This window comes from Crocuta crocuta, unplaced genomic scaffold (assembly GCF_008692635.1).
Source record: "Crocuta crocuta isolate KB4526 unplaced genomic scaffold, BGI_CrCroc_1.0 scaffold383, whole genome shotgun sequence".
Taxonomy (NCBI): domain Eukaryota; kingdom Metazoa; phylum Chordata; class Mammalia; order Carnivora; family Hyaenidae; genus Crocuta; species Crocuta crocuta.
This window is the reverse complement of record NW_027531897.1, coordinates 490,363-513,560: the sequence shown is the minus strand read 5'-3', so window position 1 is coordinate 513,560 and position 23,198 is coordinate 490,363. Positions and strand designations below refer to the sequence as shown.

The window sequence follows — 23,198 nt, the reverse complement described above, 5'->3', positions numbered from 1 at the left end:
TGTGTGGCTCAGTCGGTTAAGCGTCCGACTTCGGCTCAGGTCATGATCTCGCGGTTGGTGGGTTCGAGCCCCTCCTCCGGCTCTGTGCTGACAGCTAGCTCGGAGCCTTGGGCCTGTTTCGGATTATGTGTCTCTCTCAGGTCTGACCCTCCCCTGGTCATTCTGTCTCTCTCTCTCTCTCTCTCAGAAAAAAAATAAAACATTAAAAAAATTAAGTTCAACTTTCCTTATTAGTGATCTGTAAGATTGCAAAGAGTAGCCAGGATAAGAGAAACAGCAGTAACCACGGCAACCAGAGGCCGGGACGGAAGGGGTGGGTCCGTGGGGCGGAAGGGGCGGGACGGCAAGCGGCGGTTCTCCGACCCTTTCCCGGCGACCAGTTCGTGGCGGGAAAATCGATTCCAAAGGCCGCATCTTCCCGTCCCAAGCCGTACCTCTTCGCGTCAGTCAGAATGGAGATACAACCCGGAGAGCAAGCGGCCACCGAGCCCCCGGACTCGGGAGCGGGAGGCGGGGATGGCAGGCCACCGCACGTCGCGGGCGCCCAGGAAACACGTCCCGAGGACCGCCTGACCCTGCTGCTCAGGTTGTTCCCTCTGGCCCGCTAGGCCGGATCCAAGTGGATGTCGTGGCGGAGAGCTCCGCCCTTTGCTCTCAGTCCCGAAGGCTTCGCGTTGGGACTCGGTCCCTTCGTAGCTGTGTCATTGAGTCATTCACTTAAGCTCCGTAAGCCCGTTCCCTCATCTTCTGAGAGAGAGGAAGATTACACCTTCCTAGCAGAGATGCAGGGGGCGTCCAATGAGCTACTCAGAGACAAGCGTTTAGCCCAGATCCCAGGGCCCCTAGGGCCTTCGGAGCCGTAATTTCCTCCCTTTTCTCGTGCGCTCGCGTCCTGGGGCCCCGATTTTCCAGCGGGTGCATCTAAGGCCTCAGCTGCTTGAAAATAAGTTGTCTTTCCTCTTTGTTATATAGTTATGACCCTTTTCAATCCAGAAGCCTCATTTGTTATATTTTCTACCAAGAGGATGATTGGTGTTTAGACTTTTTAAAAAATTTTTTTATCGTTTATTTATATTTGAGAGACAGAGTGTAAGTGAGGGAGGGGCAGAGAGAGAGGGAGACACAGAATCCCAAGCAGGCTCCGGGCTCTCAGCGGTCAGCCCAGAGCCTGACACGGGGCTCGAACCCACAAACCCTGAGATCATGACCTGAGCCGAAGTCTGATGCTTAACCGACTGAGCCACCCAGGCACCCCTGTTTATACTTTTTCCACTACACAGTTGCTACGGGAAGATGTGATGAGAAAGGATATCAATCCAGTGGGCAAACAATGGCGTAGGTCCCAGTCCACCCCACTGCGTGTTATGGCGTGACCTGGCAAGCTAAGAATAATTTTTGTTTTTTTTAATTTATTTTTTATTAAAATTTTCTTACATTTATTTATTTTTGTTTGTTTTTAATTTTTTTTTTTAACATTTATTCATTTTTGAGACAGAGAGTGTGTGAGTGGGGCAGGAGCAGAGAGAGAGGCAGACACAGAATGCCAAGCAGGTCCCGGGCTCTGTGCTGATGCGGGGCTCGAACCCACGATTGTTGACATCCTGACCTGAGCCCAAGTCGGATGCCCAACCGACTGAGCCACCCAGGTGCCCCTACATTTATTTATTTTTGAAAGACCGAGAGGGACAGAGCACAAGTGGGGGAGGGGCAGAGAGAAGGAGACAGAATCCGAAGCAGGCTCCAAGCTCTGAGCTGTCAGCACAGATCTCTACCGGGGGCTGAACTCAGAAACTATGAGATCATGACCTGAGCCGAAGTCAGAAGCCCAAACAACTGGGCCACCCAGGCACCCCTAATTTTTATGTCTTTAAGTAGTTGGGACAAAAAAAATTTTCTGGAGGAAAATTTAATAACACGTCGAAATTATATGAAAGTCTAATTTCAGTGCCCTTAAGGAAGGGCTTGTTGGAAGGGAGCTTTCCTGCTACACAGGGTCTGAGTTGAGTAGCTCCAGTAGAGACCATATGAATCACAAAGCTAAAATGTTTCTTGTTTGGCCTTTACAGGTAAAAAAAAATTTTGTTCTCCATCCTACAAGGATTTTTTTTGTGTTGTTTTACTTCCACAAAGCGTTGTAACTATTTTAGATTTACCACTGCGTTGAAAGATCTTGACTAATAAACCTCACAACCTCACTTTAAAAATTCCCTCATTCCCATAATATAAAGTGCAAAAATATTAAAGATAAAAGATCACCGTTTGGAGCACCTGGGTGGCTTAGTTGGTTAAGTGTCTGACTTGGATTCAGCTCAGGTCGATCTCACAGCTCTGAGTTTGAGTCCTGCATCGGGATTCTGCTTAGGATTCTCTCTCTCCTCTCTCGGCCTCTCTTCTGCTTGGTCTCTCTTGCTCGCTCTGTCTCAGAATTAATAAACTTTAAAAAAAAAAATCACCTTTTGTATCTCAGCTAAAAGGAAACTGTTCTTACAGTGTGTCTTAAAATGCTAGCCTACCTTCTTAACCTTTAAGAAATTGTTTTTTTCATTTGGAACTTTAAGGAACTTTAAGGAACTTATACCATGGAAATTTATAATTCTGTCTATACTATAGCCAGTATAGTATTATACTAATACTATAAAAAGTAATGTTACTTAGCTACTTATATAGGTCTCAGAGTCACAAAGCAGTTTCAGAATTACGAAACTACCATGTAAATGTAAAACATGTTGGAAGAATAACTTAATAACTCGTTAGCATTTTACTTATAGCTTTTCTACTTATTTTATGTATGATTTTGTTTTTTTAAAAAATTTTTAATGTTTATTTATTTTTGAGAGACAGAGCATGAGCAGGGAAAGGGCAGAGAGAGAAGTTCACAAGAATCTGAAGCAGGCTCTAGGCTCTGAGCTCTCAGCACAGAGCCTGATGTGGCGCTCAAACCCACGAACCGTGAGATCATGACCTGAGTGGAAGTCTGCCGCTTAACCGGCTGAGCCACCCAGGCACCCCTGATTTTGAATTAACTACAATCATAGGACGACGGAGAAACTGTATGAATTATCTATCCAAGGATTAGTATCTTTGTTATTTTTTGTATCTCCAAAAAATGGTACAGTGTGTTTTTTAACCTCATTACAGTGTTTGCGGTTTTCACTGTTTCTTCTTTGTGTAGCCCATACTTATTTCTTCAGCCATTTCTTACAGATTGTTCAGTTTGTTGGCTTATAATTTTTCATAGTATGCTTTTATAATCCTTTGTATTTCTGTGGTGTCAATTTTACTTTTCTTGATTCTGATTTTATTTATTTGGGTCTTTTTCTTTTTTATTGATGAGTCTAGCTAAGAGTTGTTCAATTTTGTTTATCTTTTCAAAGAACAAGTTCTTGGTCTCATGGGTTTTTTTCTTTCTTCTTTTTCTTTTTTTCTTTAGTTTCTGTGTCATTTATTTATGGTCTGATCTGTATTATTTCCTTTCTTCTACTCCCCTTGAGTTTTTATTCTTCTTTTTGTAGTTCCTTTTAGATGTAAGGTTAGATTGTTTATTTGAGTCTTTTCTTGTTTCTTGAAGTAGGCTTGTATTGCTATATACTTCCCTCTTAGAACTGTTTTTGCTGTGTCACAAAGATTTTGGACCATTGTGTTTTCATTTTTATTTGTGTCCATATATATTTTTTAATTTCTTCTTTGATTGCTTCACTTACTTTTTGGTTATTTAGTATCATGTTGTTTAGTGTCTATGTGTCTGTATTTTTTCCAGTTTTTTTGTATTGTGATTTATTTCTAATTTCATACCATTGTAGTCAAAAACGATGCAAAATATGATTTGAATCCTCTTCAGTTTGTTGAGAGTTGTTTTATGACCTATTATATGATCTGTTCTGGAGTGTGTTCCATGTGCATTTGAAAAGAATGTGTTTTCTATTGTTTCTGAATGGAATATTTTATATATGTTGTTATGTCCATCTGGTCCAGTGTGTCATTCAAAGACATTGTCTCCTAATTGATTTTTCCCATTGGATGATCTATCATAGATGTAAGTATGGTGTCAAAGTCCCCCTACTATTATTATATCGCCATCAGTTTCTCTTGTTGTGTATGTTAACATTTCTTTATGTATTTAGGTCCTCCAGTGTTGGGTGTGTAGATACCTAAAAATGTTATAGCCTCTTGTTGGATTGATTCCTTTCTGATTATGTAATGTCCTTTCTTGTCTCTTGTTACAGTCTTTGCTTTAATGTACTTAAGCTTATTCTTATTTATTAAGAGAAGAGAGAAAGATAGTGTGAGCAGGGGAGAGGCAGAGAGAGAGGGAGAGAGAGATAATAATCCCAAGCAGGCTCTGCACTATCAGTGTTGAGCCAGACGTGGGGCTCAAACCCACCGAACTGTAAGATAATGACCTGAGCTGAAACCAAGAGTCGGGTCACTCAACCAACTGAGCCACTCAGCCAACTGTGCTGACAGCTCAGAGCCTGGAGCCTGCTTCAGATTCTTTGTCTCCCTCTCTTTCTACTCCTCCCCAACTCATGCTCTCTGTCTCTTAAAGATGAATAAACATTAAAAAATATTTTAAGTCTATTTTGTCTGGTATAAGTATTGCTACATAGGCTTTTTTGGGATGGGGGAGGCTTCCATTTTCATGGTGAATGTTTTGCCATCCCTTCACTTCCAGTCTGTATATGTCTTGAGGTCTGAGGTGAGTCTCTTTTAGGCAGCATATAGATGGGTCTTGTTTTTTTAATCCATTCTATCATTCTCTGTCTTTTAATTGGAAAATTTGGGCCATTTACATTTAACGTAGTTACTGATAAGTGTGTACGTATTGCCATTTTAAAAATTTGTTTTCTGGTGTGTTTGTAGTTTTTCTGCAAAAGACCTTTCTTGCTCTTTCTTTGCGAGCGATGAGTGTAGTGTTTTGTTTGGCTTCTTTCTCTTTATTTTTTGTATATCTATGATAGGTTTGGGTTTGTGGTTACCATAAGGTTCATATATAACATCCAAATGAATAGCAGTCCATATTAATTTGATGTCCATTTAAGTTCAAATATACTCTACAAAAAAACAAAAAACCCTCAAAAAACTATAGAAGAAAACAGTCTTTCCCCCTTCTCTTCTCTTTTTACTGCCTTTTCCACACTTTATGTATATCTTGTCATATTTTACATCTTTTTATTCATCATTTTCTTATATCTTATTTGGCCATTTCTTTGCTACTTAAGGAAGTCACTTTAACATTTCTTCCAACACTGGTTTAGTGGTCATAACTTCTTTATTTTTTGTTTCTTTGGGAAACCATATCTCTCTGTCAAATCTTAATGATAACCCTACAGGTATAGGTTAGTTTTTTCTTTTCATCACTTTGACTGTGTCATGCCACTTGTTTGTGGTCTGCAAAGTTTCTGAAAAATCAGCTGATAGCTTCATAGGTTTTCCTTTGTAGTACTTTTTATTTTTCTCTTGTTGTTTTTAATTCTCATACGTTTTCTTTTGCTGCTTTTAATTCTCTCTTTATCTTTTTTTTTAATGTTTATTTTGAGAGAGAGAGAGAGACAGAGAGACAGCATGAAGAGAGGAGGGACAGAGAGAGAGGGAGAGAGAGAATCCCAAGCAGGCTCTGTGCTGATAGCACAGACATAGTGATTTAAGCTGAAATCAAGAGTTGGACACTTAACTGACTGAGCCACCCAGGCACCCTCTCTTTATCTTTAACCCTTGATATTTTAATTAGTATGTGTCATGTCTGGACCTCCCTGGGTTCATCTGGTTTGGAATTCTCTATGCTTTTTGGATTTGGATGTCTGTTTCCTTCCCTGTGTTTTCAGTTATCTCTTTACGTAAATTTTCTACACCTTTCTCTCCCTTCTTCTGGGACCCCAGTAATGCGGATCTTTGCTTGATGTTGTCTAAAAGATTTCTTAATCTATTTGCATTTTTAAAACTTCTTTTATCTTTTAGCGTTCTGTTTGCATGCTTTCATCACTGTGTCTTCCAGATCACTAATGTTCTTCTGCATCCTTTAATCTACTGTTGATTCCCTCTAGTGTGTTTTTTATTTAGGCTATTACAATCTTTAACTCTGATTAGTTACTTTTAATGTTTTCTGTCTCTTTATTGAAGGTCTCACTGAGTTCTTCCTCTCTTTTCTCCAACCTGGTGAGTATCTTTATGATCATTACTTGAAATTCTTTTTCAGGCATATTGTTTGTTTCATTGAGTTCTTTTTCTGAGGCTTTTTTCTTGTTCTTTCTTTTGGAGCATATTCATCTGTCTCCCCATTTTGCTTCACTTTTGTGTTTGTTTCTGTGGATTAGGCAAAACAGCTACTTCTCCTAAACTTGGAGGAGTGATATTGTGTATGGTGTCCCTTATGTAGATTGTGTGTGGTTGGTGACTTTTTCTGGCTGGCTGGAGCTGGAGCTGTGTATGTTAGTTATTCTTTCAAATTGTAGCATGTCTCCATCTCTCTTCCTGTTGTTTTTTGTTCTCTCTATCCTTGGTTATTCAGTAGCTGTTCAGTCAGCCCTTAGTTCTTCAAGACGAATAGCATAATTAATAGATGCAATTTGATAGGGTGCCTGAGTAGCTCAGTTGGTTGAGTGTATGACTTCAGTTTCGGTTATGATCTCACAATTCATGAGTTTGAACGCCGCGTCAGGCTCTGTGCTGACAGCTCAGAGCCTGGAGCCTGCTTTGGGTTCTGTCTCCCTCTCACTGCCCCTCCCCCATTCACACTCTGTCTGTCTGTCTCTCTCTCAAAAATAAACAGGAAAAATTTTTTTAAAATGTAATTGTTTTGTTCTGTAGACTTGAATTCAGAGTTTTTCTATGTTGCCATCTTGAACCAGAACTCTGTTTATGCCCACTTTATTATACTTTTCTTTATATTTTTAATTAAAAACTTTTTAATGTTTCTTTATTTTTGAGAAAGAGAGAGAGAGTGTGAGCAGGGGAGGAACAGAGAGAGAAGGAGACACAAAATCTGAAACAGGCTCCAGCCGCTGAGCTGTCAGCATGGAGCCTGACATAGGGCTCCAACCCATGAGCTGTGAGATCATGACCTGAGCCCAAGCTGGAGGTTTAACCGACAGAGCCACCTAGGTGCCCTGTTTTTCACTTAAGTAGGCTTCATGTGCAGCTTGGAGCCCAATGCTGGGGTTTGAACTCATGACCCTGAGATCAAGAGTTGGTTGCTTAACTGACTGAGTGACCGAGGTGCCCCTCTTTAGGCCCACTGAAATGAAATCAGGCAAAACTAGAAGAGTTCTTGCTGAGTTTATTTACATTCATTAAATGCATAAACTTATGAAAAAATGAATTGGTTTATCATATATTAATGAATAAGATGTCGATAAATATATGACTCTCTGGGGCACCTGGCTAGCTCAGTCAGTAGAGGATGTGACTCTCGATCTACTGGTCATGAGTTCAAGATGCATATTGGAGGTAGAGTTTACTTAGTTAATTTGCTTAATTAATTAACTTTAGTAATCAGCTTAATTAATTTATCTTCTCTTTATCTGATTTTAGGCTGAGAGCACAGACTAAACAACAACTCTTGGAATATAAATCAATGGTTGATGCAAGTAAGTATTTTGTTTTCATATAAGATTTTGTGAGCTTGATGATGAATAGTATTCTAGAGAAAAGAAAATCAACTTTACAAAAAAAAAGTTATTTATTTTAGAAATGGGAGTGGTAGCATAATATAGTGCTATACTGTGTAAGAAGGCAAGAAGCAGGCATACCGCGGCCCTCAGGAACTTGTTAGGGATTCAGGAAATAGACTGAAAAAACTAAATAACAATGTCAGACATTTGAGGTCTGTTGATCAGAGAATTGGGAGATTCCTGTGGGAAGGAGTCCTAGAATTTGTGCTACCTTCGACAATCTGGGAGATTAAATTAGCAGGTTAGACGATTGTTAAGCAAGTGGTCTACGATCTATACTTTGAAAAGCATTGGAATATAGGACTGAGAGGCAGGCAGAAGGGACTTCAGCTTCAAGACATGAATGACAATTTTCGATTCTAAACATTGAACAAATTTAAAGTTATCTTTTAAAACTATTAATGCAGAAGTCTTAGGGAGCAAGAGAGTACTAAAATAACGGGTTAGCTCTCCTAAGGTAATAACCATTATTGCCACTTGATTTGTAAGCCCTTGGGTTACAAAGATAGGTTTTGGTGAATCTTTCTTTGTGAAAGGGGCTTAAAGAATAAAACCAGTTAATACTTTAGGTTGAATTAAGAGTTTAGTAGGGCACCTGGGTGGCTTAGTCAGTTATGCATTTGACTCTTGATTTTGGCTCAGATCATGATCTCACAGTGTCATGAGTTCCAGCCTTGCTGCGGAATGTCCGCACAGAGCCCACTTGGGATTCTCTTTCTTTGTCAATTTTTCTCTCTTTGTCCCTTCCCTGCTCATGCTCTATCTCTTTCAAATAAATAAACTTTTAAAAAACTATAAGGAAAAAAAAGAATTGTGGGAAACCTGAGGGGCCACGTTGATGTCTTACTTCACCTGCATACATGTTTCAATTTAGGAACTTTTCACACTCTGCTCAATCTTTTATAAGGCCATAGATCCGAAGGTGGTTCTTGTATATTGTCAATCTGATATTCCAGGCTTTCTAAAAATATTTTTTTAAGTTTACTTATTTATTTTGAGAGAGAGAGAGTGCAGGTAGGAGAGGGACAGAGAGAGAGAGTGAATCTCAACAAGGCTATTCACTGTCAGCACAGAGCATGATGTGAGGCTCGATCCTGCGAGATCATGACCTGAGCCAGAGTCAGACACTTAACTGACTGAGCCACCCAAGCACCCCACCCTCCATTGCTTATTTAAAAAATATTTTTAAATGTTTTTATTCATTTTTGAGACAGAGAGAGACAGAGCCTGAGGGGGGAGGGGCAGAGAGAGAGGGAGACACTGAATCCGAAGCAGGCTCCAGGCTGCTGAGCTGTCAATCTGAGCTGTCAGCACAGAGCCCGATGCGGGGCTTGAACCCATGAACGTGAGATCATGACCTGAGCCGAAATACGAGGCTTAACCAACTGAGCCACCCAGGTGCCTCCATTGCTTATTTTTAATTGGGTTATTAGTCTTATTGGATTTGTGTTCTTTGTTTATAAATGTAGGTTTTCTTTTCATACATCTACCTATACATATACATGTATATGTAGCTATTTCTGTATCTACCTATATATCTAGCAAAGTGCTCGCTTTGGCAGCGCATANCAGGTCCGACCCTGCTTAGCTTCTGAGATCAGACGAGATCAGGCACGTTCAGGGTGGTATGGCCATAGACTTTAAGACCTATCTAAGAAGCCTGTGACCACTCCAAAGTCACAAAGATTTTCTCCTTTGTTTTATTCTACAAGGCTTAGCATTTTATTTTTTTTAAATTTATTTATTTTAAAAAAAATTTTTTTTAAATGTTTTATTTATTTCTAGGAGAGAGAGAGAGACAGCGTGAGCAGGGGAGGGTCAGAGAGAGAGGGAGTCACAGACCGAAACAGGCTCCAGGCTCTGAGCTGGCAGTCAGCACAGAGCCCGACGCGGGGCTCGAACCCACGAACCGCGAGATCATGACCTGAGCGAAAGTCGGACGCTTAACTGACTAAGCCACCCAGGCGCCCCTTAAGGCTTAGCATTTTAGATTTAACATTCAGTTCTGTGATCCTTTTTGAGTTAATTTTTTGGTATGGTGTGAGCTAAGGATCAAGATTCTTTTCTTCCCCCTCTGGAAATCCAGTTTTTCTAGCCTTGTTTGTTCGAAAGATTTTACTTGCTCCATTGATTATTTGTAGGTCTATTTTTGGGCTCTTTTCTCTGTTCCCTTGAGATAGTTGTCTGTGCTTGCAATAATGCCACACTATCTTGAATACTGTGGCTGTATAGTAAATCTTGATATCAATGATATAAGACTTCCAGTGTTCTTCTTTATCAACATTGTTAACTATTCTAAGTCCTTTGTGTTTCTGTATGCCTTTTATTTTATTTTATTTTTAATATTTTTATTTATTTCTAGGATAGAGAAAGACAGCGTGAACAGGGGAGGGTCAGAGAGAGAGGGAGATACAGACTCTGAAACAGGCTCCAGGCTCTGAGCTGGCAGTCAGCACAGAGCCCGACGCGGGGCTCGAACCCACGAACCGTGAGATCATGACCCAAGCGAAAGTCGGACGCCCAACCGACTAAGCCACCCAGGCGCCCCTCTGTATGCCTTTTAAAATCAGCTTGTCAATATCTTTATTTTTTTTTAAAGTTTGTTTTGAGAAAAAAAGAGAGAGTAAGAGATTGTGACCTGGAGAGGGACAGAGAGGGGGACAGAGAGAATCCTAAGCAGGCCCCACACTGCTAGTGCAGAGCCTGATGTGTGGCTCAAACCCCATGAACTGTGAGATCATGACCTGAGTTGAAACTAAGAGTCAGATGCTTAACCAACTGAGCCACCCAAGTGCCCTCAGCTTGTCAGTGTCTACAGAAGGAAAAAAAAAAAAAGGAATTAGAATTTTGTTTGGCATTTGATTGGGCTCTGTAGATCAATATGGGAAATTGTTGTATTAGCCATATTGATTCTTCTAATACCTATATGTATTGTATCTTTCCAGTATTTAAAAGTGTTCATTATAGAGGTCATATACATATTTTGTTAAATTTATCCTTAATCATTTCATGTTTTTGAAAGAAATTGCACAGTGTAATTCTTTCTTTTAATTTCCAGTTGTTTGTTGCTAACATATAGACATACAGATGAGTTTTTTGATATTGCTCATGTTAATATTTTATGCCTTTTTTATTTTCCATTATTCTAAAACTGTTGTCCCATATGGCAACTGCTAGCTCCAAGTGACTATTGAACATTTGAAATGTGTTTAGTCTGCGAGAGGGGCTATAAATGTCAAATACAGAAGAAAAGATTGTAAAATGTTTCATTAGTAATTTTAAATTAATTACATGTTGAAATGAAAATATTTTAGACCTTTCGGGTTTAAATAAGTTATACTGAAATATTTTTACTTGCTTTAGAATAAGGAAACTAGAAATTAAAACTTAAATTTTGGGAAATTGGGAGACTAGTAAAGAATAAGTTTGGGCTGGAGATGGCGGCCACGGTGGGAAGGTTTCTCCGGGTTTCGGTTGCCCGACATGTGAGTGCTATTCCTTGGGGCATCTCTGCCTCTGCAGCCCTTCGACCTGCTGCTTCCCGAAGAACATGCTTGACAAATGTATTGTGGTCTGGTTCTGCCCAAGCAAAATTCGCTTTTAGCACCAGTTCCACACACCACGCTCCTGCCGTCACCCAACACGCGCCCTATTTTAAGGGCACTGCCGTTGTCAACGGAGAGTTCAAAGACCTAAGCCTTGATGACTTTAAGGGGAAATATTTGGTGCTTTTCTTCTACCCTTTGGACTTCAGCTTTGTGTGTCCTACAGAAATTGTTGCTTTTAGTGACAAAGCCAAGGAGTTTCACGATGTGAACTGTGAAGTTGTTGCGGTTTCGGTGGATTCCCACTTCACCCATCTCGCCTGGATAAACACACCGAGGAAGAATGGCGGTTTGGGCCACATGAACATCGCACTCTTGTCAGATTTGACTAAACAGATTTCCCGAGACTATGCCGTGCTGCTGGAAGGCCCTGGTGTTGCTCTGAGAGGTCTCTTCATAATTGACCCCAATGGAATCATCAGGCATTTGAGTGTCAATGATCTCCCCGTGGGCCGAAGCGTAGAAGAGACCCTCTGCTTGGTGAAGGCATTCCAATTTGTGGAAACCCATGGAGAAGTCTGCCCAGCAAACTGGACCCCGGATTCTCCTACAATCAAGCCACATCCAACTGCTTCCAGAGAATACTTCGAGAAGGTAAACCAGTAGATCATCCACCCCGTGTACCTGCAGCTCCTCCCATCAGAAAAGAATCACAGTTGGAACTCATCTATTAGCATTTCAAAGATGATTATTTATAGAAGAGAAAAAACCAATTATGTTTGTATTCATAAATAATACTCAGTGTTTTCCTTTTGTAACATTGGCTAAGGCTTTTACATGTACTCACACAGAGCGTCCTTTATTGGTAACCTGTTGGTAGCTAGCTAGTTTATAGAATTTGCTAGTTCACCTATTCCTTGGATTGTGTCTTCAATGGGAAGAGTAAATCCTCTTCTCTCTCAGCCTTACTTGAACCTCTGTGTGCAGTGGAGAAGTCTAACAAGCTCCGAAAGCTTCTGATCAAGGGTCCTGAAATTTTCTTCTTGGATTTCTTTGTACTAAACTGAATTCTCTTTTCAAGTAACAAAGATCATAGTTTGAAGGTGTTAACATCAATAGAGTGCTTTAATTCTTGCAGTGGATGTATGTGTACTTGAAACAAATCTCAATGTTTTTTTAAAACACGGTGACAAACGACTTAAGTGATCATGCATGTTTCTCATCTCTGAGATTAAAAGTTACTCTATTTGTTAGCTGACATAGTGTCCACAAATATTCTAGACATTGATTGGCCGTAACTATAAAGGGTGTTTGTTGAATCCAGGAATTGCATTTGAAATCATTATAATCCTTTTCTGAAGTGCTCAATGTAAAGTACATAATAAACATATTTAAAAAAAAAAAAAAAAGAATAAGTTTGGGGAGTGGAACACTTGGGTGGCTCAGTAAGTTAACATCTGACTCTTGAACTCAAATTAGGTCTTGATCTCAGGGTCATGAGTTCAAGCCCCATGTTCATGAATTCCAAGTCCATGCCCAGCGTGGAGCCTACTTTAAAAAAAAAGAATTAAATTTTTGGTTTGAGTGTGTGGCTTACATTATATTTCTGAGAGGCAGAAGGAAAGAGAATCTTTTTGGTTATTTGTTTAGAGAGTGAGCAAGCAGGGAAGAGGGGCAGAAAGAGAAAATCCCAAGTAGTTTCCATGCTCAGAGTGGAGTTAAATGCAGAGTTTGATCCCAAACCCTGGGATCATGAATTGAGCCTAAATCAAGAATCAGATGCTCAACCAACTGAGCCACCCAGGGTCCCTGAACAGCACTCTTCTAACCTGTTACTAACTTGAAAAATTATTTATTTATAGGTGAAGAAAAAACTCCGGAACAAATCATGCAAGATAAGCAAATTGAAGCGTATGTTATATTTTTAAATTTTTTGTTTTTTTAAAAAAAATATTTATTTATTTTGAGAGAGAGGGAGAGTGCAAGCAGGATTGGGGCAGAGAGAGGGAAAAGGAGAGAGAATCCCACAGAAGCTCCACGCTGTCAGCGTAGAGCCCAATGTGGGGTTCGATCCCACAACCCATGAGATCAGGGCCTGAGCTGAAACCAAGAGTTGGAGGCTTAACCAACTGAGCCACCCAGGCGCCCCTCAATTTTGTGTTTTTTACTAAGATTTGATACTATTATCCATCTTACACCATTATCTTCCTTTTTCCTTTTCTTTATTTTCCCAAATAATTTTTCATGCATGTACTGAGAAGTTGTTGATCTAGGGTATGTTCTCATATTACATTAGTGATCCTGTTAGCACTTTTGGATTCCCCTTTCACAAAATAATGAGTATGGTGTCTCAGAAGTATCTGTTTACCAAATCTATAAATGTATCAATGTGGGGGCCTGTAGAATACTTTCATTGAGACAGAGTCATTTTACTTTTTTCAAAGGTTTACTTTATATATTTATTCTAACCGTGAATTTTTTTTTTTTATATATCCCTGAAATTCTTTTGGTCATGCTTCTTTGATAGTAAAATTGAAGACCTGGAAAATGAAATTGAAGAGGTGAAAACTGCTTTTGAAATGAAAAAGCTTGCATTAGACAGGTAATTATTACATTTTAGGTATACACATTGTGAACTGAATGCAAACTGGTTATGATTTGAGGTAAAGGGAATATTTTAACTAGTCTAAATTATTAGTCTCAAGTAAAATGATCATTAGATAATGGTCACGCAAATTTGGAGCCCTGAGAGAAAAGTTAACATTCATTAATACCTTCATTTGAAGTAGTTATATAAGAGTTAGTTAATAAGGAAATGTCAGTCAAGGAAATAGAAGGGTGAGCTTAAATACCATTCAATCTTTCAAATGATTACTGGATTCCANCTGACAGCACAGAGCCTGAAGTGGGGCTCAAACTCACAAACCCTGAGATCATGACCTGAGCCAAAAATCTTGGACGCTTAACTGATGAGCCACCCAGGCACCCCTAAGTATATTTTTAATATAGGTTTTGCATCTCTATTTTAAAATTCATTTAACAAATATTTGAGTGCTTACTATGTCTTAAGCTTTGAGGTAAGTGTTGGTAAATAGCTGTTAATAAGGCAAACATAATACCTTGTAGACTTGTGATCTGAATTAATAATCTCACTTAAGTTGAATGACTTTTAAAATTGTTTCCTTATATTTCTGGCCTTCCCAGATGAATTTCTTATACATTTAGTTGAAAAGTAGTTAAAGTTCTCTTAATCATTTCCAGCAGTGAACATTTTTCCTTCTTCTCAGAAGCTGGCTCATTGTATAGATAATAAATATTTTTTATTTAATTTATTTAAGTAAGGTCTATGCCCTACATGAGACTTGGATTCATGACCCCAATTCCAGAGTGCATACTCTACCCACTGAGCCAGCCATGTGCCCTAGATCATATTTTTCAAGATGATTTCAGAGCTATTAAGAAATCTTATTTTAATGAGTCAAATTTTTGTGTGTGACATAAATGAGGAAATGACTTAAATATTGGTAAGTTGATTGCCTTTCCATCATTTATTTATTAGCTGTTTGAATTTAAAAGTAATTTATGGAGTTTGCTTGTATGTAGGTATGGTTTAAACTTTACATTCAAGTATGGCTTTATATTCTCTAACTTTCTCCATTTCAGGTTTGTCTGTGTTAATCTCTGTAGTGCGTTAATGCTTAATGCTTCCTGCTGGCCCTGTGCCAAGGTGGATGGCTGGGAGAGCAAACCTCAGGCCGATTTCAAGCCTAGCATAGTAATGCACACCCTTAGCCATGTTGTTATTTTACATTTTTGTAACTTAATTTATCAAAGTATTCCCCATACAATAGTGTTTTAAAAACTACTTTGGTTTAGGTTACATTTAAAGGAAATCAATCTTTAACTTGTCATTTTTAATTTTTTTCTTTAACTACAAATGTTATCCATGTTTTATAATGCAAGCTTTTTTCCTTGTACTATAGAATGCAACTTTCAATTGCACTTAAAAGAAACCTGGAGAAAATTAACCCCCAGACTAGGTACGTTTGTTTTTTCTTTTTATTCTGGATTTGTTAAGAATGAGAATAAGAAGGGAAATTGGCATAATGACTTTAGTTTTGTGGGAAAAAATATTTTTTAAGATTTTTTTTTTTTTTTTTTTTTTTGAGAGAAAGAGAACAGGAGGGGCGTGGTGCAGAGACAGAGGGAGGCAGATGATCCAAGGCAGGCTCTGTGCGGACATCAGAGAGCCCCATGTGGGGCTCGAACTCACAAACCATGAGATCACGACCTCAACTGAAGTTGGATGCTTAACTGACTGAGCCACCTAGGCACCTGGTTTTGTGATATTTTTAAAAATTCACCATCAATGCCAACCACTTTTATCTGGGGAATAAGAAAAGTGATGGAATTTTTCTGTGCCTTCTTCAGCATTATAATTTTGTTTTTTGTTTTTTGTTTTTATTTATTTGTTTATTCATTTATTTTGTTTTATTTTTGAGACAGGGAGAGACCGAGCATGAGCAGGAGAGGGGCAGATAGAGAGGGAGACACAGAATCTGAACCAGGCTCCAGGCTCTGAGCTGCCAGCACAGAAACTGATGCAGGGCTCAAACCCATGGACCACCAGATCATGACCTGAGCTAAAGTTGGACATTTAGCCAACTGAGCCACCCAGGCGCCCCTCAGCATTATAATTTTTATAGTCCTGCCAATAATTTTTTGTTTTGTAGCCCTAAGAAACAATGGAGACTTTTAGCCAGAAAATCTGAAAATTTGAAGGAAGATTTTGAAAGTTAATTTTTGTTCAGTGTTTAGTATAAAACAGGAACAGGGTTAGGTCATTTAATCCAATAACACAATGAGATAGGAATTATATGCTTCATTTTTCATTGGCAGAAATGAGTTTGTGTGTGTTAAACTATTTGTGAAGGAATATAAAATAAAAANAAAAAAAAAAAATTAAAAAACAACAACAACAAAACTTTGGCAGTCAAGGTTCTCTATGATATTGTCCTGTGTGTTTGGCCTCAGAGGCCTTACCTGTTCCAAAAATCTTGTGATAAAAGATCCCCTACATTCAGCACCATAAAAGTGCCGAGATACATTTGAGCACTTCCCCTTTTTGGGTGTCTTAGTTCAGACTGGTACTGCATTCTCCCCATATGCTATTTAACTCCAGGATTCCATAAATCCTAAAATCTGAATTTAGGCCCTCTAACAAACTCCTCCTCAAAAGGAGAGCTTTACATTTTTTTTCTAATGTTTTTATTTCTGAGAGAGAGAGAGGGAGGGAGACAGCATAAGCAGGGAAGGGTCAGAGAGAGAGGGAGTCACAGAATCTGAAACAGGCTCCAGGCTCTGAGCTGGCAGCACAGAGCCCATTGCAGGGCTCGAACCCACGAACTGTGAGATCATGACCTGAGCCGAAGTTGTATGCTTAACTGACTGAGCCACCCAGGTACCCTAAAAGGAGAGCTTTAAACATTCTTGAGTTAGGAGCACCTGGGTGGCTTAGTCAGTTAAGTGTCCGACTTCGGCTCAGTTCATGAGGGTGGTGGGGGTGACCTGGAAATCCACATTTAACATCCTTCCAAAGGATTGTGGCACTTTGAAGTATAAGAACCATTGTTCTTACCCAGTCTTATGTCATACCCTTTGGCTCCAGCCATACCAAACTAGTTGATCTAGGTAATTACTTCATGCCCTTTAAGATTCCAGGGTTTCCCTTGTTGTACTCTGTGCACAACTCTTTCAGCGGTTCATATTTATTACTGGTTCTGATAAAACCGTACTGTAGTTGTGGATTGATTTATCTCTTTCAACAGATTTTTTTCCTCTTTGTGTTTTACTCTGTTCTACATTCCTGGAGCCTAGCACAGGTTTTTGTTGAAGACATGAGGGTAAAAAAAAACACCTTATTCAGTGAAAGTATTCTTATTGATGCTTAATGGCAGATAATTGTCTTTATACATTTGTCAAACCCATAGAATGTACAGGACCAAGAGTGAACTGTAATGGAAACTATCAGCTTTGGATGATAATGATGTGGTAAATGTAGATCTATTGTGATGAACAGACCTTTTCTCCTGGGGGATGTTGATAGTCAAAGAGGCTGTGCATGTGTCGGTTTGGGCACATATGGGTACCTTCCATTCAGTTTTGCTGTCAGCCTCAAACTGCTCTAAAAAATTAAGTGTATTTTTTTTTTAAAAAAGCAGCCTATTAGCAAGTTATTGGGGCTTTTTCTCCCAAATAGGAGATTTTTAGAAACATTACTACATGTTTCAGTTTCGTATCTTTTGGTCTGTGATTATGGATTTTTCTAGGGAAATGCATCTCTAATTTTATTGTTTTTATTTTTTTGCATCTCTGATTTTTTTAAAGTTTATTTTGAGAGCGAGTGAGCAGCCGGAGTGTTGGTACAGAGAGAGAGGGAGAATATCCAAGCAGGCTCCAAACCCAGCATGGAGCTCAACATGGGGCTCAAACCCATGAACTGCAGGATCATTACCTTAGCCGAAAACCAAATGTCAGAAACCTGACTGAGCCACCTAGGAGCCCCTGCATCTCTAATTTTAAACACAAGTTTAGTTTACATCAAACTTTTCCAGGTTTATTTTGTTAAGTGATGAGTTTCTATTCAAGTATACAGTAAATTTCATGAATGGGAATCCGTAGTAATTGATGTGTTCATTAATGAAATTTTTTATTTTTAATTAAGGTTAACAAGTTATAGTTTTTATTCCTTTTCAGTGTGCTCATGGATAACATGAAACACATATTAAATCTAAACAAATTAATAATGAAATCACACCAGGTAACTGCATATTGGGTTCTTTACACATTCTTTGATTTCAGTAACTTGTTGCTGCAACTATATTGTGTATATAGGATTTCCCAGAGGTTACTGGTATGATTGGAATTCACTGTCTTTAAGTGTCTTTTTCATAACTCAGTTATTTCTGACACTGTGGCTGATTATCTACTTATAATTTAAGCTACTGTCCTTTGTCTCTCTTCTGTATGGAAATAAAGGGATTGAGAATGGGAGGTTTGGAAAACGAGAACTAATAGATAAAATTCAGTTATGTGTTACAGTTTTTTTCTTAGGTAATGTGCCTTAATCTTTATTTCTAATAACAGGAATCTTGGGATTTGGAGGAAAAACTGCTTGATGTTAGAAAGAAGAGATTACGTATGTACAACTGTTTGTTTGGGTTTTGGTTTTTTGTAGAAAACATTTTCACTTACATAATTTCATGTATGGCATTTTAAAAATATTTTAAAATTTATTTATTTTTGAGAAAGAGAGAGAGAGCTTGTGCAAATAGAGGAGAGAAGGGTAGATAGAGAGAGGACAGAGAATCCAAAGAAGCTCTAGGCTCTGAGCTGTCATTGCAGAACCTGATGCAGGGCTCGAACTCTGGAACCTCAAGATCATGATTCAAAGTTGGATGCTCAACCAATTGAGCCTGTACATGTCAGGTGCTTCTACACATGGCATTTTTAGAAGTAGTATTAAGGGGTGCCTGGGTGGCTCAGTCAGTTATGTGTCTGACTCTTGGTTATGATCTCACGGTTTCATGAATTCAAGCCCTGCATCAGGCTCTGTGCTGTCAGCACAGAGCTTGGGTTTCACTCTCTCTCTCTTTCTCTCTCCCCCGCCCCAGCCACCCCCCTCTCTCTATATATAAATTAAATTATATATAAAATACATATATAAAATATATATAAAATATAAACTGTATATAAAATAAATTNGCCAGCTCAGAGCCTGGAGCCTGTTTCACAGTCTGTGTCTCCCTCTCTCTCTGACCCTCCCCTGTTCACACTGTCTCTCTCTCTCTCCTAGAAATAAATAAAAAAAAAATTAAAAAAAATAATAATAAATAAATAAATAAAACATTTAAAATAAAAAAAAATTTTTTTAATTAAAAAATAAATAAATATAACAGATTTGTATGTTTGTAAGGAATCCCAGGGTCAGAAGTAGCCTTGGTCATCTGATCTAATCATCCTTTGAATGTTTAATGGTTTTTCTATTGAATTCCAACCTACTTTTGATCCATTAATGTCAAGGAACCAAGCTCCTGGGACACACCCATTTATGTTTTCAAATTGTTTAATTCTTAGAACATTTCAGGAACTACACTAAATGGTTGATGATGTTTTTATCTCTGGAGAAGAGAATCTGTTCGTGGAAAATTTATCTTACTGAATTGTTATTTATATAAATAAAGGAGGAAAAAATATTTCCTTAGATATATCTCTGTCTGTTCTTTTGGCAGCCCAGTATAAGTTCTCTTTAACATGATGCCACTTCAAATATATGTAGACACCCATCATTGTAATACAGACATACCGTGAACCTTTCATGGAGGACATTGCTAGTGTAAAATTAAAATATTGGTATTTTGCACCACAAAAGTCATTTTCAGATCAAAATGGCACTGCACCCTAAAACGGTGCTTATTACATACTTTCTCTTGACTGAAATCATCAGGAACTGTTCTGCTTCATGGTTTTTCAGGATTCTTGTTTGTAGTTGTTATATGTAGTGTTTTTTTGTTTTCATTTTTAACCTATTAGAATTAAAACAAGCTTCAGAAAGTAAGCTTTTAGAAATACAGACTGAAAAGAACAAACAGAAAGATGATTTGGCTCTTATGGAAAATTCAGACAAGATAAAGGCCATAAAACAAAACCTACAGATGGAGATACAAATTACTACAGTCATTCAACATATGTTCCAGGTAAGTAACATTTATGTAAATTAAGAGAGCAGGTAAAGAACTTTTTATTTATTTAAAAAAAATTTTTTTTAATGTTTTTTATTTATTTCTGAGAGAGAGGGCGTGAGCAGGGGAGGGTCAGAGAGAGAGGGAGACACAGAATCTGAAGCAGGCTCCAGGCTCTGAACTACTGTCAGCACAGAGCCTGACTCGGGGCTCGAACCCATGAACTATGAGATCATGATCTGAGCCAAAGTCGGCCGCTTAACCACCTGAGCCACCCAGGCACCCAGGTAAAGAACTTTTTAAAAATGATTGACTCTCTTATTTTCAGATTAGCTTTCAGTTAGTCTTTGATCTGAAAAAGTCATGAACTTAATACTAAATATTAGTCTGCTTACATATATTTGGAATTTATGTGTATTTAATATTTAAGCCTTTGATTTTTTTATTACGGTTAGATCTTAGGCATTTATTAGTGGAATGATTTTAGCAGCTCTGTGGATGCAGAATGGTATAGTGGTGGAAATCATTAGACTCGAACTTGTGAGAATGGGGAAAACATGGATTGGGGTGATGGGAATCTAGAATTATGATTATGACTGCAGCTTAATAGTTGCAGACCTTGAGCAAATTATTTAAGGTTTTTAAACATCAGTTTCTCTGTTTAGAAAGAGAGGTTATGAAAACTAAAGATAATTCATATTAATCTGTTTAGGATAATGTCTCTAAATTATCAATAATACTTTATCAATAAATGCTGGTAGTTATTATGCCACCTTTAAATTTCTTTTCACCTCTTAAATTTTATGTGTGCCTTTATTCTAGAGGGTTTTCATTACTTTTGAATTATGAAATATCTCAGAATTGTTGAGATGAAATGGCTTAAATTATCATTTTTCAATTATGAAGGTACACAGTTTAAACTGCCTATTATGTGTCAAAGCAAATGCTTCTTATTGTAAGCCATATCCTTGTAGAATATGAGTTCTTATATCTGACCATAAGAAATTTGTCCTCAGATCTTAAACCTACTTTTTAGTAATAGTTGGTTACTCAATTAGGAGTTAAGGAAGTCCCCTAGGCTATCCTCAAGTGGAGGATTGCCTCGTAAGGACAGGATTATTTTAATTTTCTTTGCTACATGTTCCTATTGCTTTGAGACTTCTATTATTTTGCCTTTTAAAATTTTTATTCATATACTCTTAGTTAAGTCTTATTTAATGAAATCATTGATTTGTTAAGCAGAACATAACTTTGGCTACCTTAGGAGCTCCTGCCCCTAATGGGTTTAGTCATATTTGAATGCTTACTTCCACTTACCTTTGTAATTTAATTGGATTTATAAACCTTAGCCTAAAGGCACAAAAATGCTATAGATAGGCCAAGTTTTAAATATTTTTGTACCTAATAATTTAACACTTAGATTCTAAAATGTTTTAACAGAATTTCAATCGGTAACTTGCTGTCATTGAGCCATAGTTTTAAAATAATCAATAGGGCATACCAGTTTATGCTTAACCATTTTTCACTGGAAAAGTGCAAAATAACTCTAAATTAGAGATGCAGTCTTTTTCTTTAAAGTAGACTACCATTACAAAAATTCTTAACAAGTAAAAACTATCCACAGAAACTGATAAAGCAGAAAAAATTGTTATAAACCTTGTAAATATTCCTTAGCATTATGGGGATCGAGGCCAGAGTCTTACTGAAAGTGGAAATGAGTATGTGTACAAGAATGTATTTTTTCATAGAGTAAATGCTCACACCTGGTTTGGTACATATTTCATAACATCAGTAAAAGGATTTTTTTAAATCTTGTTAAAATTTTTTTTAAATATTTTTATTTATTTATTTCTAGGAGAGAGAGAGAGAGAGAGAGAGACAGCGTGAGCAGGGGAGGGTCAGAGAGAGAGGGAGATACAGACTCTGAAATAGGCTCCAGGCTCTGAGCTGGCTGTCAGCACAGAGCCCGACGCGGGGCTCGAACCCACGAACCGCGAGATCATGACCTAAGCGAAAGTCGGACGCTTAACCGACTAAGCCACCCAGGCGCCCCTAAATCTTGTTAAATTTTTAAAAATACTTAGAACTTTAATATAAAAAAACTTTTTTTTTTTTTTTTTTAATTACAGAACCTCATTTTAGGAAGTAAAGCCAACTGGGCAGAGGATTCTGCACTTAAGGAAATTGTTCTACAGCTTGAGAAGAATCTCACCATGATGTAATAAGAATTCTGCTGTTATTTTTTGTTCCATCTTTCATATATTATTTAAATAGCATATATCAAGTAATTTTTTTAATGTTTTTGAAAGTATTTTAATACTGCAAATTTTTTGTAGCTTAACACTATAACATGGAATCTATTGTTTTAAATATGATAATTAAAGTGACTGGCATACTCCAAAAGAATCTGAAGATTTTAGCCTTGCAAGGTTCCCAAAAGACATCTAATCTAGCTTTCCACAGAATATGGACTTTTTTTACAACATTCCTGGCAATCCCAACCCTCACTTGGAATTCCTTCCTTCCTTCCTTCCTTTCTTCCTTCCTTCCTTCCTTCCCTCCCTCCCTCCCTCCCTCCATAGTCTCAAGTTTTTATTTAAATCCTAGTTAGTTAGCACACAGTGTAATATTAGTTTCAGGAGTAAAATTTAATGATTTATCATTTACATACAGCATCCAGTGTTCATCACAACAAGTGCCCACTTCAGTACTCATCACTCATTTAACCCATCCTCCCAACTGCCATCATTTGGAATATTTCTGTGCATTTGTCAGTCAACTAAAATATTAGAAATATTAGAAAAGGATATCTACAACAATAAGTTGTATTTTATTCAGATAAATCTCATATTTATCTCCCCACAGATTCTTTTTTCTCTCTTAATACATAGATAAAATTGACAAAACACTGTGTAAGTTTAAGGTATACAGGGGGCTGATTTGACCACCATGGCATTAGCTAACATCTTCATCATGTTACATAATTATTTCTTTTTTCTATGGTGAGAACATTTAAGATCTAGTCTCTTAGCAACTTTGAAGCATATAATATTGTTAATTATAGTCACAATGTTGTGTGTTAGATTTCCAAAAACTTACCCATCTTCTAAATGCATGTTTGTGCCCTGTGAGCAACATCTCCCCCAGTCCCCCACACCCCATCAACATCTTTAAATAGAGATCCAAATACAGCACCTCACCTTGGAAAAATAAAACAGAAAAATATATCCAAAGTGCTAACTCTT

At 37.9% G+C, this 23,198-nt stretch overlaps 2 protein-coding genes across 2 annotated transcripts; both read left to right on the top strand.

Moving 5' to 3' along the window:
- Window positions 1-359: 359 nt before the first annotated feature.
- On the top strand, window positions 360-23,198 carry CENPH (centromere protein H). Its single transcript, XM_077773546.1, has 9 exons — window positions 360-586; window positions 7,528-7,583; window positions 13,075-13,123; window positions 13,740-13,814; window positions 15,196-15,252; window positions 17,969-18,032; window positions 18,359-18,410; window positions 19,805-19,968; window positions 22,083-23,198. The coding sequence occupies exons 1-9, from the start codon at window positions 453-455 to the stop codon at window positions 22,173-22,175; spliced, it is 744 nt and encodes a 247-aa protein (XP_077629672.1). The 5' UTR covers window positions 360-452; the 3' UTR covers window positions 22,176-23,198.
- LOC144239478 (thioredoxin-dependent peroxide reductase, mitochondrial) lies at window positions 11,104-12,318 on the top strand. The gene has a single exon (XM_077773545.1). The coding sequence runs from the start codon at window positions 11,105-11,107 to the stop codon at window positions 11,876-11,878; it is 774 nt and encodes a 257-aa protein (XP_077629671.1). The 5' UTR covers window position 11,104; the 3' UTR covers window positions 11,879-12,318.

Excerpts from the sequence above, each read along its gene's own strand:
- CENPH (XM_077773546.1), top strand. The coding sequence starts at position 453 with ATGGAGATACAACCCGGAGAGCAAGCGGCCACCGAGCCCCCGGACTCG. Across the intron at positions 18,411-19,804 it reads TGTTAGAAAGAAGAGATTAC|AATTAAAACAAGCTTCAGAA; the intron begins GTATGTACAACT and ends TTAACCTATTAG. Across the intron at positions 19,969-22,082 it reads TCATTCAACATATGTTCCAG|AACCTCATTTTAGGAAGTAA; the intron begins GTAAGTAACATT and ends TTTTAATTACAG.
- LOC144239478 (XM_077773545.1), top strand. The coding sequence starts at position 11,105 with ATGGCGGCCACGGTGGGAAGGTTTCTCCGGGTTTCGGTTGCCCGACAT.